Raw genomic sequence first — 16,504 nt, forward strand, 5'->3', positions numbered from 1 at the left:
AGCGTTCCAACATTCACGTAACAGGATATTTTTGTGGGAAAGGTTTATTTAAATATTTAATGAAATAGCTAATAGATGGCGCTAGAACATCAGTAAAGTTTAAAATAAAACCGCGAAATTAATTGAAAAGTTTCAACATTATTCCGGACCGAGCATTAAGGGTCCTTTTAGGTCATACTCCGGAATATAAAAAGCAAAAAAAAGTGCTGCTCAGATTCGTAGAATCTTTCGGAGGGAAAGTCTCGGAAAATATTATTATTTAACATACATACATATTATTTAACACATTTTCAGAATTTACAAAAACTGTATAACTTTATGTGCTTTTGTTTTTCACTATTAAAAAATCTCACACTTGTTTTTAGGATTCATATTGGACCCTAAAGGACAATTGAAATCACGTGCAAATTCCGGTATATTCGAAAGCGATCCAACGATCCGAGAGCTTGGCGGCGGATGTATATCATCATATTTGGTTTTCATTTCTTGGGGTAAGAGTGAAGTACACCAACTACTTGCGTAAGATAACCAAAACAATTGATTAGGAGTGTATGAAGACATTTCAGGTAGGCTTGGTTCAGGTCCATTTTTCTTTGCCCAATCTTGATAAGCTAGATAAGCTATTCTTACACCAATATTTTCCGCAAAGTTTTCATCTAGAGTTCTCGTGGCATTTACCTTGAAGCAAAAAAAAAATAATCAACTGACTCTTTTCATATGGATGATTCTCATTTCTAATAATTGAGTCAATTTTTGCGTTACTATTTGATCGAGTCCTTCAATAGTATAATTACTATATTGGTCAACAAAACACTGTGCTTTATCAAGATATTTTTTGTCTGTTTCATTAGTCCACCAATCATTTAGATCCCCGATTTTGTCATTCTTTCGACTTTTGTAACTCAATGAATGAGCTATCTCATGGCCAATAGTCGTCCCCATAGATCCATAATTTACGTAACTGGGACGGTTAATGTCGAAAAATAAGCCTTGAAGATCTGCAGCAGGTATCTCTGAAATATTCAAAACATCAATTAATATTAGTGACCCTAATGACAACCTCTTATAGAAGTGAAACTTATTTGCTGATAGAAATAAAAGTTTTAAGTCTTAAGAAAAACTAACATCAGAACAATTGATATGGTAACACTTACCGTGGCAACAGTTGTTATAGAAATGGTTACAATGATAGATGTTACTATCACGATTAATATAACAACAATTACCATAGTAACTAACGGGGATAAACATTGACTACTGCGTAATAAATTTTTTTTTTTAATTTAAGGTCATTTCCTTTACTTTCATACTCTCAATAATTGTCATTTGGTTAATAAAAAAATATTAATAATTTATTCCTCCATACACAGTCTGTGCAAGAAGTTCCACTTCTATAGCGCGTGTTCTACACGCACAAACTTTTGGCAATGAGTAAATAAACTAACCTAATGAATTCATCATTTGTAAGTAGTATGCACTAACATCAATTGTACGAGTGATGGTATAATTCATGTAAGTCCTATAGTACACATTATAAGGAAGTTTCACGATTTCCATTTCATCTTTCCACATGAATTTCACTAATCGTACAACAATTTCCAGAAAACTACCACCTTCAAGATCAGCAAGGTCAGCGTAGTATTCTTCTATTTTTTCATCATCCATCAACTCATCAGGACACGCGACGATACTTTTAATAGCTTCAACTTTCTCAATCGCATTTCTTCGAGTTTCGTCGTCAAACCACCCAACAGCATTCAAAAGAGTTATCAATTTGCTCTTTATTTCAGTTAACATATTTGTAACTACAGGTTTTACCCGCTCGTATAAATATTCCCGTACATATAAAGCGTCAATGCTAGTTGGTAACAATTCTTGTACTAAACGTGAGCACTGGTAATCTTCGGTAGGAAGAACTCTATTTTTTATCATTTGATTATAATGATATGACATTTTGAACGTTAATTTTTTTATGTACGGTACCATTTTTTCAGTCATTTTCCACAGACCATAATTAGCCTGAATTCGCTTGGGAGTGTTACTTAGGATTCTAATGAGATTTTCTACGTAAACGAAGCTATCCCTTAGTACGATTATTGTCGTGTTGTTGATTTCGAGATATGGTTGCGTTGTTGTATTGAAAAATTCTGTCCAATCAACGGAAGGCCAACGATCAATTATGTCAGCAACAAACATTGTATTAGGTATTGTTGTGTTGCTAATCGATGCATCAGATGTTGAGTTGTAGAAGGCATCGGATAGTTCAAATTCAAATCTCACAGAATCCCAGAGGTCTTTTCTCAAAAGTTGCTGATCAGCTCCAAATAATTCGAAAATATGAGCCATATAATTATAGTAAGCGTCCATTTTCATTCTAATTTGATCTGTTGATTTGTGGCGTGAAAATTCGAAGGATGGTGCTTCAAACTAAAAAAAAAAAATTTTTTTTATGTAATTAAGGACTCTCAATTTAGTAAATTAGAAAAAATGTCATGCATACAAGAAACGCGTGAGTGTTATTTTCATAATAAGTTATTCTGAAATTCAAGAATGCCTCATAAAAATTATTCATCCGATGTGACGAATTGACAATCTTCAGCCAGTGGAAATTACTTTCATCCCAATCCTCTCCTTTTAGTACTGGCCAATCACCTAATTCCATTAACTGTTGTCTTAAAAATTGTATATCGTCACTACTGTCATCTGGAAATTCCAAATAAAAATAATCAGCCTTTGTTCCAACATTGCCTCAAGCATAATTCATTATTGAAAAATCCCGAATTTGTCTTCAAATAGCTTTCATTAATAACTCATTATTACTGAGTCATTGATGACCTTTTATAAGCTTTATTAGCTGTTAAAAAATGGTTTTTTAATAAGAAATAATTTAATAAATATTTATTAAGTTGATAAATCATTCATTAAATCTTAATGAATGTTTATGAACAAAAATTGATAAATTCGTAATATTTAATGAGTAAGTTTATTGTTTCCAAATGAATGAATTAATCAATAATGAATAAATTCTTCTATTGGTGCACTTCTAATCAAGCTGCTGGTATCAGACTTCATTGTAAAATTAAGATAGGAGGTGTGGTACTTACGATCTTTTGCTTCCGGATTTATGCAAGATAAGTAGAGATTTTTAATTAATTTTTGCGGTTTGAATTCCGTCGATGTATTCAGTGTCGCCATTATCATTTTGTTGATTTTTTCTGGCATTTTGGCTTGTAATCGTTCATCTTCATTGTACGATCGTTCAATAAAATCCTCAAATGATTCAATAGGACGCCCAAAATTACCACAGGCGTATTTATAAAAATTATCACAAGGATCTGCACTTGAATTCATTCTTTCCAACAAATTCAAAGCTATAAATCATTAATGCTATAAATATTGTTTTTCATTTGTTGGTTAAGTGAGATAGCCACTGTGAAATTAAAAAAAAATATTTTTTTTTTTATTAAATCAAAGTTTATATATTCAAAAATATGTATCTAGAGTTTTATATGAAAATTCCCAATATTTTTCGAGTTATAGTCATTTTTGTGACAGTACGTTAAATGAACGCTCCGACAAAAACGCGTTTTTCTCGAAACTACTTTTTTCGAACTGGTATCATCTGTAATTTGCATAAATATGAACCGATTTGCAACTTTTTTTTTTCCGTATTCGTCTATTTGGTAGCTATAGTTGCACGGAGGGGATTTCTAAAATTTTGATTTATAAGATTTTTTGGGGTTGTTTGAATCCAAAAAAATAAGAAAAAAAAACACAAAAAACATTTTTAATATGTCACCATTTTTTTTAAATCCAAATTTTCAAACCCCCTACGTAGAACGATAACCACATGCGTGCAGATTACAACGCAGTTTGGTTTTTTTGTTTTAGATAATTCGTTTTTGAATTAGAGATAAGACCGTGGTGGGGGACATTTTTTCGGTGCTTCACAAAAATCCTTATAACTTTGTAACAATATGATATTTTTTAATAAAAATTTAGGAGAATGATCTTCAATGTATACTTTATAAAACAAAAAAACCTGATCCCCAAATTCCCGTGAAAAAATATTCTGATCAGACCTAATATAGCCTGATATGGAAATTGGTCATATCAGACTTGATATGGCCTGATCAGAGCTGATATGACCATATCAAGATGGAGACAAACCTGAAGCATAATTAAAATTTATCATTTCTGAATTTATTTTGTTGCTTAGAAAATATGAATGGTACTATTGCATAGTTGATAATAAACTTTGATAAACGGGATATCAAATTATATCAGGCCATCTCAAGGCATATCAGAATACATCAACAAATTATATACAGATATATTAAATTACATCAGCCCAGATTAAATTATACTAGGCCAGATCAAACTTGATCAAGCTATATCAGGCCCGATATAGCCAATTTTCATATCAGGTCATATCAGGATCTATCAAAAATTATACATGGACATATCAGATCATATCAGGCCTAATATGGTTACATAAAAGATTTGGGTATGACCATATCAGGACATATCAAGTCTGATCAGAATATTTTCTCACGAGTTCCTATATTATCCCAGTCAAAAAAATTCCCTAAATAACCTATTTTTTCGATCCTCATAGTGGCTATCCCCCGTAATTAATGTTACAATTGATAATAAAAATTTACATGATTTCAATCGAACTATTGAACATTCTTGGGTTGTACATTCTAAAGAACCTGCAATTATGTTTTATCAAATAAATTGATAAATTAGAATATCAATAACATTGGTAGAATTGACAAATTAAAATATGTAAGCATTACCTGGTTCAGGATAATTTACACGTAAATCTTTGGTACGTGCGACAGAAAATAATATCAGTATTGTAACTTTAAAAAAATAATCTCTATGTCTAGAAGTCATAGTTTCAATGGCGATTGAACACTGACTAATCAAAGTCGTCAGTATTACACTTTAAATCAAAGATACAACAATAGTAATTACTAGATAACTTTATAAAGCGATAATGAATTCTTAAAAAATACCGAAATTCTTTGTCATCATTGTCTTAATTACTAACAATCGTTAAACTTAAGGCATGCAATATAATTGTAGGTATTACCAAATTTAAAGTTACCATTAATTATTTTGTAGCTCTTGAAGCTACTGTACAATATTTTCTTATTTGAGAATGTAACATCTTGTATACTCATACATACAGACATACAGACACCGTCGCGGGAATAGTCAGGGAAGCTTCCTAGGACCTCGAAACGTCGAGATCCAATGAAAACTCGATTTTCGCAAAACTGGGTAAAACCAATAACTTCCCGAATTTAAAAAAAATTTTCAATATTTCTAAGCGGGAAGTTAAAAATTCTTTTTTAAAATTAAACAAAAAAATAGTAAATACCATAATGAGATTACCAGTTAGGAATTTAAATATTCAAAAGTTTAGGAAAATTAATATTTATTTTAAGTATTTAGCAAAAATTTATTAACTTTTTCTGGTATGATATATCCTAATATTTACTGTGTCAGGAAATTACAGTACAACCTGGTTATAAGTTACATCGGACGATCTACTCACTCTTACGGCAGTTATATCTATATATGAAATATTTTATGTAAGTAGAAAAGAAAAAGAATTATAACTTATAACCAGGTTGTACTGTGCTTAATAATCAAACTAAAGTATTGAATATGAATAATAGTATCTTTATTATCCTTCTATTTTAAGGTTAACAAAAAAATAACTGAAAAAAATTATCGAACGAAGGAAACCTGTAAATTTTCAGTGTGCTAAAAAAGCTTTTCACAATTATTGGGATCTTGACAATCGAAACCCGATTCTGCAAGACTAGAGCATTCCATTTTTACAATATCCATATTGTGTTCTTCTATACATTCATTGGAAGTCTTGTCGCAGCGTTTAGGAACTTTGTAGGATGCTGAAGTACAAGTGCAATTTCCACAAGGATATGCTATGACCAATACTGTCTGAACTATTGTTATAGATGTATTTGAAGTGGATACATACACCTTTAATTGACCAAGAACCGTTGATATAACAGTTAATAAAGTTGTATGATATTCTGTACTGAATCGCCATCTTCTGGGATTTCATTCAACTTTTAAGCTCGGAGTATCGAACGCTGAAAAAAATGGTATCACATATTTTAAATGATTACCATCAAAATTATTATTACCTTCAGATAATGAAAAGTTTTTTTCTGAAAATCGATTTATCATAAGCGTACACAAGGACTCTCTGTATAATTAAATAAAGGTATATCAATTAGAGGTTCGTATCAGTTAACTTAATGACACTTATCAACCTGTACTTTAGATGCTATTTCATTTGATTTTTATTTTTTTATGCTTAATAAAAGGAATATATTATGAGAGTAGTTATCCGCTTTAGTGAGATGGGGTATTAAATCAGTTTCAGTATTCATCAAATATCTTTATAGTTATCAATTCGTATTTATAGACAGTAAATGTAGAATAATGATGACTATAAAAGATACCATTTTGAAAATATATGATAAAAATATTTCATTTCATTTTCGTAACTGCTACTTTATTGTCTATTTAAATGAATAACAAAAAACAGTTTATTATAGTAATGAAAATAACAATATAAACAATGGAAGTGCTTGAAAATCAGTTATACGTCAAGTTGCTCTCAAAATCGCTTATAAGCTTTAAATAATAATAAGATCATCAAAATATAGTTTCTATAACCCGGAAATAGTATTAATTATTTAAGCTTTCCATACTTTAGTTATAGATTTATTGATTGTTGAACGATGAAAAATAAATCACCATTTTACCCTAAAGCGATAGAGAACTTTAGAATAATCAATAGACGTCAATTTATCTAAAAATTATTAAAAAAAATTACGATTAACTTTTCAACTTAACTCGTCACATTATGCATATCCGTCCATAGAATGTTTCCACAGCTGCTGTTTCGGCTAACTTCTTCACGATTAAAAGTACTGTTAACAATATAGTCAGGATCGAAATCAGGATCAGGGTTAAGAACAGCGAGAGCTTCAAGATTAAAGTTAAGTTCTGGTTTCTGATTAGGAGAGTAGTAATTAATTTATTCAACTTCACCATAGAAAAGTTTTTCATTTAATTTATAAAAATAATAAATTTTTCAATAATAACCAATAGTAATTATTGATTTAATAAACATTAAGTATTTAATAAAGTCGCAGATGATTAAAGACTTTCTCTGTCACCGTCAAAATCGGTTCGTCTAATTTATTAATTAATGTCCGTGTGAATAATTTTTAAACTACGATACAGGTAGAAAAAAATCTGTTCTGATAACCTACACTAATAAAAAAATTGACTTGACTCAAATGCCAAACTCTTGAACCAAGAATTCCATTTTGAAAAAAAAGTGTTTTGTTTTTCTCACACGACTTAAAAATTATTTGATGGATCATTTATGAAATAGGATATCCCTTTATCTTCAAAAACTGCATTGAATGCCGCAACTTATTTTTGCTGCTCCAATATAAATAAATATATCGCTAAAATTAAAATTTATTTTAATTTTAATAGATATTGTACAACCATTAAAAACCAATAATTGGTACATTAGAATGAATAAAAAATTTACGACACCTATTAAAATATTTGAAAAAATAAAGCCAAAATTTGAAAATTGATTAATTAGTAGACAGATGGAAGTCAAATCGAGTTTTTCTTTACCAAAACTATCTATTGTTACGTTAACTATTTTAAACTTTTTTTTTTATTGTAAAATAATGCTTTTACTAATAATATTATAAATAATTGTGTAAAAATATATAAATAAACTAGCGGACCTGACCTATACACAGGACGTTTAAATACACCCACATATGAGATTAAAAATGAGATGTTTTTGTAAATAATAAAAGGACTATTGTATTGTAGTCGTTATATTCAATAGTCACTGTAACTGTTTTTTAAAAATAAGAATATTTGTTGACAATATAATTTTTTAAGAAATTAAATTTCTGTTTAAAATGAATTATTAAATTTAGATGGAACAGATAATAAATAAAAGGTGCGTCGATAGATTAAAAAAATAGTGAAAACTATAATGCTCATATGATATATAACCATCATAGAGAAAACGAGTAAATAAAGTAAATTAGATAACTTACATTAATTAAGCTCTAAAATAAGCTAGAGAAGGGAACTAAACTCTCTCATTTAACAATAAGTATTTTAACTACTAATCAATTTATTTAAATCAAATTAATTCACTAAAATTTGAACAGATCGGTTATGTGATCTCCTTCGAAACCTGTTTTAATCGGTATTATCTGTTCGTTATGACGTATACTTATTAATAACCATTTTCTTTTTTATAAAATTGAAATTACTAATAAGGAAAATTAAGGTGAACAATAAATGGGATTTCGTAGAAATAAAATAAACAAATAAAGCAATGGATTTAAGGTTATACTGTCATTATTTTTTTTCCTCAAGGTATAAGATCTTGAGGGTGAATACGCGGATAGTATCCCAGTCAGTCGTGAAAGATATAGTGTGTATTAAAAGCCGTTTCAGAAGCTGCCTTACGACTCGTCCCGGATATAGCCGATCATACGAATGACCACATTTACGTTTTCTGGATTTGGAAAATAACCAAAAGCTCACTTTTTCATTTGAGATATATCTAACATTTTGAATGTATTATTAGTTGTATAAGCTATTAAAAATTGTTATTGTTAAAAAAAATATCAATGTAGGAGTTAACAACACAAGCAAAATATTCTTGAAAATAGAAAGTATTTAAAGTAAATAAGAAATGCACTTAGAATAGTAAAACAAATTTTTTCTCAAGTCTGATAAATTTTCTATAAATATCCTTTTCAATAATCTCTTGAAAATTTTCAAACAAATCGTTTTTTTTTTTTTTTTATTTTAAGCATCTTAAATAGAATAACCTGTTAAACGTTACAATGAGAGAAAAAAATACTACTATTAAAATAATTTTCTTAAAGCAAGATACATAATCTCAACAATGATTAAGGATATATTTTTTTCCGGTCTGTAAAGTTGGTTGAATTGATCAAATTAATTTTTACTGAATTCAAGTAGAGCTATTTATTTGCTCACTCATTATTATAAAGGCAGATATATAGTTAATCGGGAATTCCCGATAGGCATACATTGATATTCTTTTGTCAAAATATTAATAAACTTTTCAGCCAAAAAACTTTTTCTGGATAATAATTTTGCATTTTTATAATTCAGCATGTTTTTTTAATTCCTTAATAGCACATATTCGACTAGTTTAAAAATAATTTCGATTTGGAAATTGTTATTTCATGAATTTGTTATGACAATGAAGAATAAATGGAGAATTGAGAATCATATTTTTGAAAGTTAAATACTAAGTTGACTTCACATTAATTTATGAAGCTCGTATCATAATTTATCTCATTTCCAAGAATTGTACGGTACATAGAAAAAAGAGAATTCAAAAAATTACATTATAAATAGTAATAAGTGTCCCATCGTATTCAAAACTAGAAAAATTACAGTTCAAAATAATATTTTTCTAAATTCAAACTTTGAATGTTAATTTTCTTTAGAGCTTTCAATGTACATATTAGATTCTACAATGTAATTCTTAAAAAATCTGTAATAATTACAATCTGAAACTGTAATTTTTCCAGTTTTCATCACGGAACGCCACGTTACACAATACAACATAATTTTTCAATTTTTCTTTTCTCCGTGTAATGATAGGGCATAACATGATCATTGGAAGTACCCATGCAGTTAAATGAAAAACAATTTTATGTTGTCTTGAGATGCATTCAGAATAAAACATGCACTCGGAAATGAATAGACTAGAAATCAGAGATATATATTTAAGAGTAGATGACAACTGAATAAAAAAAAAGAAAATGTAAGAAGAATAAATAAAGCAAAGTAAAAAAATCTCCTCTTTAGATATATATAAGGTCGAAAGATATCTTTGAGTAGAGAATAGAAGTAAAGAGAAGTGTATTGGAAATCTTCTATCTCAGCTTTTGGTTCGGTGGATTCGCAGTACAGCTCAGGGGTTATATTCCCAGGAGGTTGGTGAGTTCGGTAGGTGGTGGAGAGAAACATTGAGGTGGGATGCGCTAGCCACGTATAAAGGGAGCTGGTCGGCTGGAGTGAACGGGTGCCAGCGGGGTAGTGCAGTTTCGTGTTGGCATTACTCTTGATTTCCGCGGTGACGTTGCTACCTCGCTACCCCATGTCTTGTATTTTCCCGTTTCTCTATGTTTCGTATCTATGTAGCTATGTATTTATGTATCTTTGTATTTGTATACGTGCAAATACCATGAAAATGTACGTGTACCACTAGTGCTCATGGACTATCTAGGAAATAGATCCTCACTGTGCTTTGCTTTCTGCTCTACTGGTATACTATACAGTGTACATATCTCAATGACAACTTTTAGCCCACATGTTCTTTCTCTCTTATTTCTCCTCTCTTTTTCTTTCATCCACTTTTTTTCCTTTTTCAGTCTTTTACCTCCATCTGAAACCCTTGTCGTTTATAGATACATACAAACATTAAGAAAATACATTCACAACTGTTATATTGGCTATAAAAAATGTTTATAGGATAAAATAAAAGAAATTTGATTTTCTCATAGAATTTTTATTTTTATTACTTTAACACTGCTAACACGAGAGCTTAAAGGTATTCGTGAAAAAATTTTCTGATACAGCCGATTTTTATATCTTGCCATAGAAGGCTATGTATGAGGATAAAAAAATCATTTCTTATAATATTTATTTTTTCGACAAATGTACGTCAATTAGGAAGTCGGATTAACGAAAAATTGGTGCGGTTGACTAAACTAAAATCAGCAAATATAACCGTATCAAGTCTGATGTCAGTGTATCGAATTATATTTTATTTTATTGTTATTTTATTTCAATAAACAAACCTAACAGCCTAGGTCATTAACAGGGTTAATAATAATACATTAGTTAGTATATGTACTAAAAATTTTATATATAAAAAAATTTTTTAATGTATAACAAGATGACTTACAGCTAGCATGGTGATTTCATAGATAAATTGCTAAATGTAAAAAACTAATGATGAGTTAGCAATTGTGACTCATGAAACTAATAGCAAATAACAAGAATAAAAAGAAAAATAAGAAAAAAAGTAAAATAATAATATAATAATAGTAATACTTCTTATAGCATTTATATAATTGCACACAAGCTTTATGAAGCTAAATCTCCTATATAATATATCCAGATATACCCTCTAATTTTATCCTGATATTCCACTTTTGATATATCTTAAAAGGTTCATATCAGACCATATGTGAGCATATCAGACCGATCTGAAAATTTTTTCACGGGTATGAAGTTCGAATAACTTTTTACATACATGTAATGAATATTTTGGAATTTCCTCCAATTATTACGTTAGTTTTTAAATAGGAATATATTAAAATTAGCTTATTGAAAAGATTACTTCTTTATGAATTGAAAATTTATCTATTTTTTTTATTTCAGACAAACCAATTAGCCAGAATCATGGAGATATTTTTCAGACACAGATACTTTTGGAGTGCTGTAACAATCATTGTGCTAGAGATTATGGCATAAAAAATTTACTTTTTTTTAAATATTGAACAGCGATATCTCCCAAACAAATCAATCGCTTTTGATGTGAGTTACGGCATTCATTGTGATTTTTTGAACATGAACAGACTCTTTCTTATTTGAAAAATGATTCGAATAGAAATTCCGAAGTTATGCGAAAAAAATAACATTTTTCGTTTAATTTTTCGACAACGATGTTTTTTGAACGAATTACTCGATTTTGATGCGGTTTGCGACAGTCAATGCTGTTATTAAAGCTTATGAGTTGATTAGGTTTTTTTAATCGATTGATTTTAAAATTCCTCAGAATTCACCAAGTTAAATTGATTTAAACTCACATGAAATCCAAGGACAATCAAATTCGCATGCTGTAAACCGCGTTTCGATTGGTCAAGCCATTCAAAATTTATGCGGAGCTTACATACATGCATAAATAAATACCTAGTGACATCGTCGAAGAAATAGTTAGAACGGCTTTCTATCTCAAATGCGAGGATCTGATGAGAACTCGATTTTCGAAATTCGGGGTGTAATCAATAACTTTCTAATTTTATTGTCGAATTTTCATAGTCGAAAGTCAAAAATTCAAGTTTCAATTTATTGCTTAGAAAATTGATTTCTTGAATTAAAGAAAAAAAATAACTAAATTTTTTGAAGCAAGATTAAGATGTTCAAGAAAATATTTTTCCTTAATAAAGGAATTAATTATTTCAGCCTACATAGGCAGACATACATCAGACGTAAAAATTAGTTAAACAATATGTTGTTTTACGAAATTAAAATTATTAAAATTTTTCGAATGTTGATTAATTGAATTACAAAAAAAAAAAAATCAACAAGATGCTTAAAACAGAAGTAGATCTTATTTTTTATATATCTGGAAAAATTAGAGAAAGCTGCCCTTCCATATCAATCGTAGCCAAATGGTACTGTTTTACATTTATTGCTTTAATGACTATTCTATTGTGAAATTACGGGAAATGTCTTACAATCGTAACGATCGGGGATGTCCAGGACAGAAGTTAATGAAAAATCTAATCGGAAGTTGGCGCCTCTTGCGTGAGTTAAAACACACATATTGGTGGCAAAGCAATATTGCTCGCGATTGCCCAGTAAATATCGGGCCGAGGTTATAGCTGGGCTCTGCGGCCCGTAAACCAAGACATTAAATTTTATAATATTGCTTCGTGTCTCGTGTTACCGCTCTCGCATGCCGCTTCGCGCTTTTATTGGCTATTTACAGAGGAAATGGCTTCTAAATTAACTGCAGACTGTCGGGATCACTTGCTATTTGGAGGTGAAATTTTTGATGCCCGTTATAAACAATACTCTGCTTAAAAATTATCATCATGTTTTTAAATAATAATTTTTATATTTCTTCGTTATTAAGTTCTATGTTATAAATTTTTCTTTTTTTGTTGGTATAATTTATTGAACTGATTTATAAAATTTCTAATTTTATGTGCATGTATATTTATATTTTTATTGATAAATAATGCAACAACATTTATTAAATCATGTGGGACAGTAACTGTATGGTGGCAAGTAAATTTTATATCTCAATTAGTTTTCGTACACGCGCCGACACGTGCCAGCTATTGCGCATCTCGCTCTACCCTAAGAACACCCTCTGCAGAAAATGTAATTCAAACGCAAATATATTAAGCATCGTGCATGTGTCGTGTTGTCGCATGAGACTTATGAATAAATACGCTTTTATTTTATCTTTTGATAAACATCTTTTTCACTGGTGTAATTGATAAGAATTGAAAGTGGCAGTTATGAAATTTTTTAAATTTTTGCTTTAAAAAAATTTTTTTGATCTGCAATTCGAGGATTTTTTCAACTTCAAAAACAAACTTTTTTTATCACCTGTTTTAAGTAGAAACTTAATTAGAAATTTTAATGCTTTTTTATTTTGTGAAAAAAAGAAAAGTCCCGATCATACTGAATTAGAAGAATTAAAACATCTTTTAATTGCATTTCTAGAGGTCAATGAATGTTAAATAATCTATTACTGACGCAAACTTTAATTGCAGATGTGCTGAAAAATATAATGCAGGGAGCAAAATAAAACACGGTTTAAGATTGTAAGTGATGTCAACTCTAGCTTTGAAATCATTTTATTTCATCATTTGCCACACAAAATACTACAATGAAAAAAGAAAATGCTTATTTATATTGTGGTATATATTAGAGTATTTATTAATAGTCGATTTTGATTTTAAAAAATATTGAAAACCGTCAGGATACCCCTTGAGAAAAACATTGTTAAAATATGGGCTTTTAATATTAATATTTAAGGATATCGTTTATTAGCAAATTTTCATTACCAATTAAAATGACACACGAGACCTATTTTTTTCTTAACTTTGGAGTTTAGTAACTCAGTAACAAATCGCTGTTCAATAATTATTAAGGAATTTTTCTGTAGGAAATTATACGTTCTATAAAAAAGGTTGAAATGAAGTTTTTTACAAGTCAAACTATTTCAGAAATATCACGCAGCAAAAAGTTCATTTCTAAAAATTAATAATTATCAACTTTTAAAAATTGTAGTGCTAAGTAAAAAGAAAATAAAAAACACCGACTGTTAACTGTCTAACTAATATAATAGCTTTTAAAATGTTTACATTCCATGTGCAAGTGCAAATAATCTATTACACAAATTAATCATATAAAATTGATACATTGCCTGTAAGTGATGTGATATAAATTATTATTTACAATGTAACGTTAGAATATATTATGTAACTGAGTGTATGGGGCTTTCGACTTCGAGTTTGTTAGCGCAACAAGCGGAATGAGTGTGCTGAAACACGAGCGCCGAAAACTTCATCTCTTTAATTGATACATAAATAACATAATCAACACAAAATTTCGCGAAATATTGTAATAAAAAATAAATGGTCATACTATCACATGAAGATGTATAAATGCAAATATTAATTAATGAAAGACGTTTCATTTTCTACAATAATAAATAATAACGAATACGTTTCGTTTCCACGTTATAATTTTACTATTCATTATTTGATCACGGTATTGTACCAAATATTGGCTCGGGTTGACTAGGATCACTTAAATACCCAATTATCAACGTAAGTAAATATCCAAAATCAATCACAAAATTTTTGAAATAAAAAAAAAATTTTTTTTTGAGATAACTTTATTTGGTTCAATAACTTTGTTGTCTGTTTTACGACAATCATTAACTTCAAAACTTTTCATTATGATAAATTTTTTATTTATTTGGATAATTAGTTTTATTACAAAATGAGTAACTAAGGCCTACAAGTTTAAATGAATCAAACTCTGATTTGTTAGAAAAAAAAAAAAATCGAGTTCCATAAGACTAGTAGCCAAGGGTTAGCTGTTTTTCGATGTATCACATATAAAGCTTACACAAAAATAAATTACAATGTCACATTTTATTTTTTGACGTATAAAAATACACAAAAAATTCCTCTTAGCATGAAATGGAATTAAAATGCACTGTACGTAGTTATAGGTAGGTTAATCTCAAGAAATATTTACAAGGTATTCATATAAGGGTGTTTTTAGAACGAACGTAGATAATCACCAGAAAACATATGTTTGCAAGTTAGTAACGTATACATAGCTTTTCTCGGGCGCATCGCAGTACAACATATTAACAGCTTAGTCTCTAAGCCTTTTATATTACATTTTTCCCTTTATGGGGTCTGCTAATCCAGCAAAGAGGGTGATATTTCATAGGGTATCCATATACACATATCAACACAACTAACTTACGAAAAATCCATTCAAGAAAAATTAAGAAAACGTCTCAGCAAATTTGATTTGACTTTTAACCTATATATCTGTGAAAAACATAGTAAATACATAGTATTTTTAGCGATTAATGTTTTGTACTGTTATTAATTATGTGTGCGTAGAGTAGTATGAAAGAAAGGGCGATAAAATTATTTGATTTGGTTCAATTTATAAGTTCACAAAGTCAATTATTTAATACGTGTATCCCGTTGGCATCACGCATGTCTTCTCCTGACTTTTGAAACGTTTTCACACCAACAGTAGACCCCAATTATTGAGAATGACCGAGCAATCAGATCGTAAATCAGTCGACCCGATATATTAGAATCTGTTCCACTATTAACTGGACATTACTTTGGCAGTCTCGTGTCTGCTATAAAGCCTCAAACTTTTTTCCTTTTCTTCCTGTAATGCATCGTCAGTGGATAGAAGGACGCACCCTCTCTCTATTGTTTGTTCACACCCATTAATACACACAAGACACGAGTATAAAACCAACATCATCCCTTCGTCTATAAGTATGCATATACATATACATATATGTGACTTTTAATGTTCAACAAACAAAAGAGTAAAGGCGTAAAAAGACTCAGTAGCTTATGCAGCAGAATGCCTTTTGAAATATCCTTATATCCTGAAAATACAAGAGGTTAGAATAGTGTAAAGAGAGGAAAAAAGATAACCGAAAGAGTAAAGCAAGTAGCTATAAATCTCTGCTTTGGTCTCAACTTTTGGTGTAAATCTTGCCACGTTTTAGCCGTAAGTCCACCTACTCATCCTTGGGGATCAAGAGGTGCAGACTGTGGTGTTAGATCAAGATGAGGACCATGTGCTAGTAACTATAACAGCTTGTACTTTTTTTCAACGATCTTTATTACTTCAAATCTACTTACTTAAAGTTTTAAATTGTACAAAGTAGAGCTGAAAAATTATAAAAAAAAATTTACTCAAGTACAACATATCTTTAAAGGTAGTTGTTCTATCAGATGCACTCATGAAAATAAACATATTGATTAAATTACGAGAAAATCTGTTGAGTTTATAGTTTCGCTTCTGTCAATTAAAACTGTTGAATTTCGATATT

General features: G+C 29.6%; 2 protein-coding genes across 2 annotated transcripts; both read right to left on the reverse strand.

The window, feature by feature from the left end:
- Positions 1 to 250: 250 nt before the first annotated feature.
- LOC141527480 (neprilysin-2-like) lies at positions 251 to 1,394 on the reverse strand. The gene is made up of 3 exons (XM_074242994.1): positions 1,155 to 1,394; positions 763 to 1,013; positions 251 to 678 (listed from the first exon to the last, which is right to left on the reverse strand). Exons 1-3 carry the CDS (start codon positions 1,249 to 1,251, stop codon positions 340 to 342), a joined length of 687 nt encoding a protein of 228 aa, XP_074099095.1. The 5' UTR covers positions 1,252 to 1,394; the 3' UTR covers positions 251 to 339.
- A 46-nt stretch (positions 1,395 to 1,440) lies between these two features.
- On the reverse strand, positions 1,441 to 4,953 carry LOC141527620 (neprilysin-2-like). Its single transcript, XM_074243190.1, has 5 exons — positions 4,803 to 4,953; positions 4,665 to 4,715; positions 3,105 to 3,371; positions 2,501 to 2,703; positions 1,441 to 2,427 (listed from the first exon to the last, which is right to left on the reverse strand). The coding sequence occupies exons 1-5, from the start codon at positions 4,900 to 4,902 to the stop codon at positions 1,441 to 1,443; spliced, it is 1,608 nt and encodes a 535-aa protein (XP_074099291.1). The 5' UTR covers positions 4,903 to 4,953.
- Positions 4,954 to 16,504: the final 11,551 nt, after the last annotated feature.

The sequence above is a fragment of the Cotesia typhae genome, unplaced genomic scaffold, assembly GCF_013202065.1.
Source record: "Cotesia typhae breed Kobodo isofemale line unplaced genomic scaffold, CoteBio_Ctyphae contig_4, whole genome shotgun sequence".
Lineage (NCBI taxonomy): Eukaryota > Metazoa > Arthropoda > Insecta > Hymenoptera > Braconidae > Cotesia > Cotesia typhae.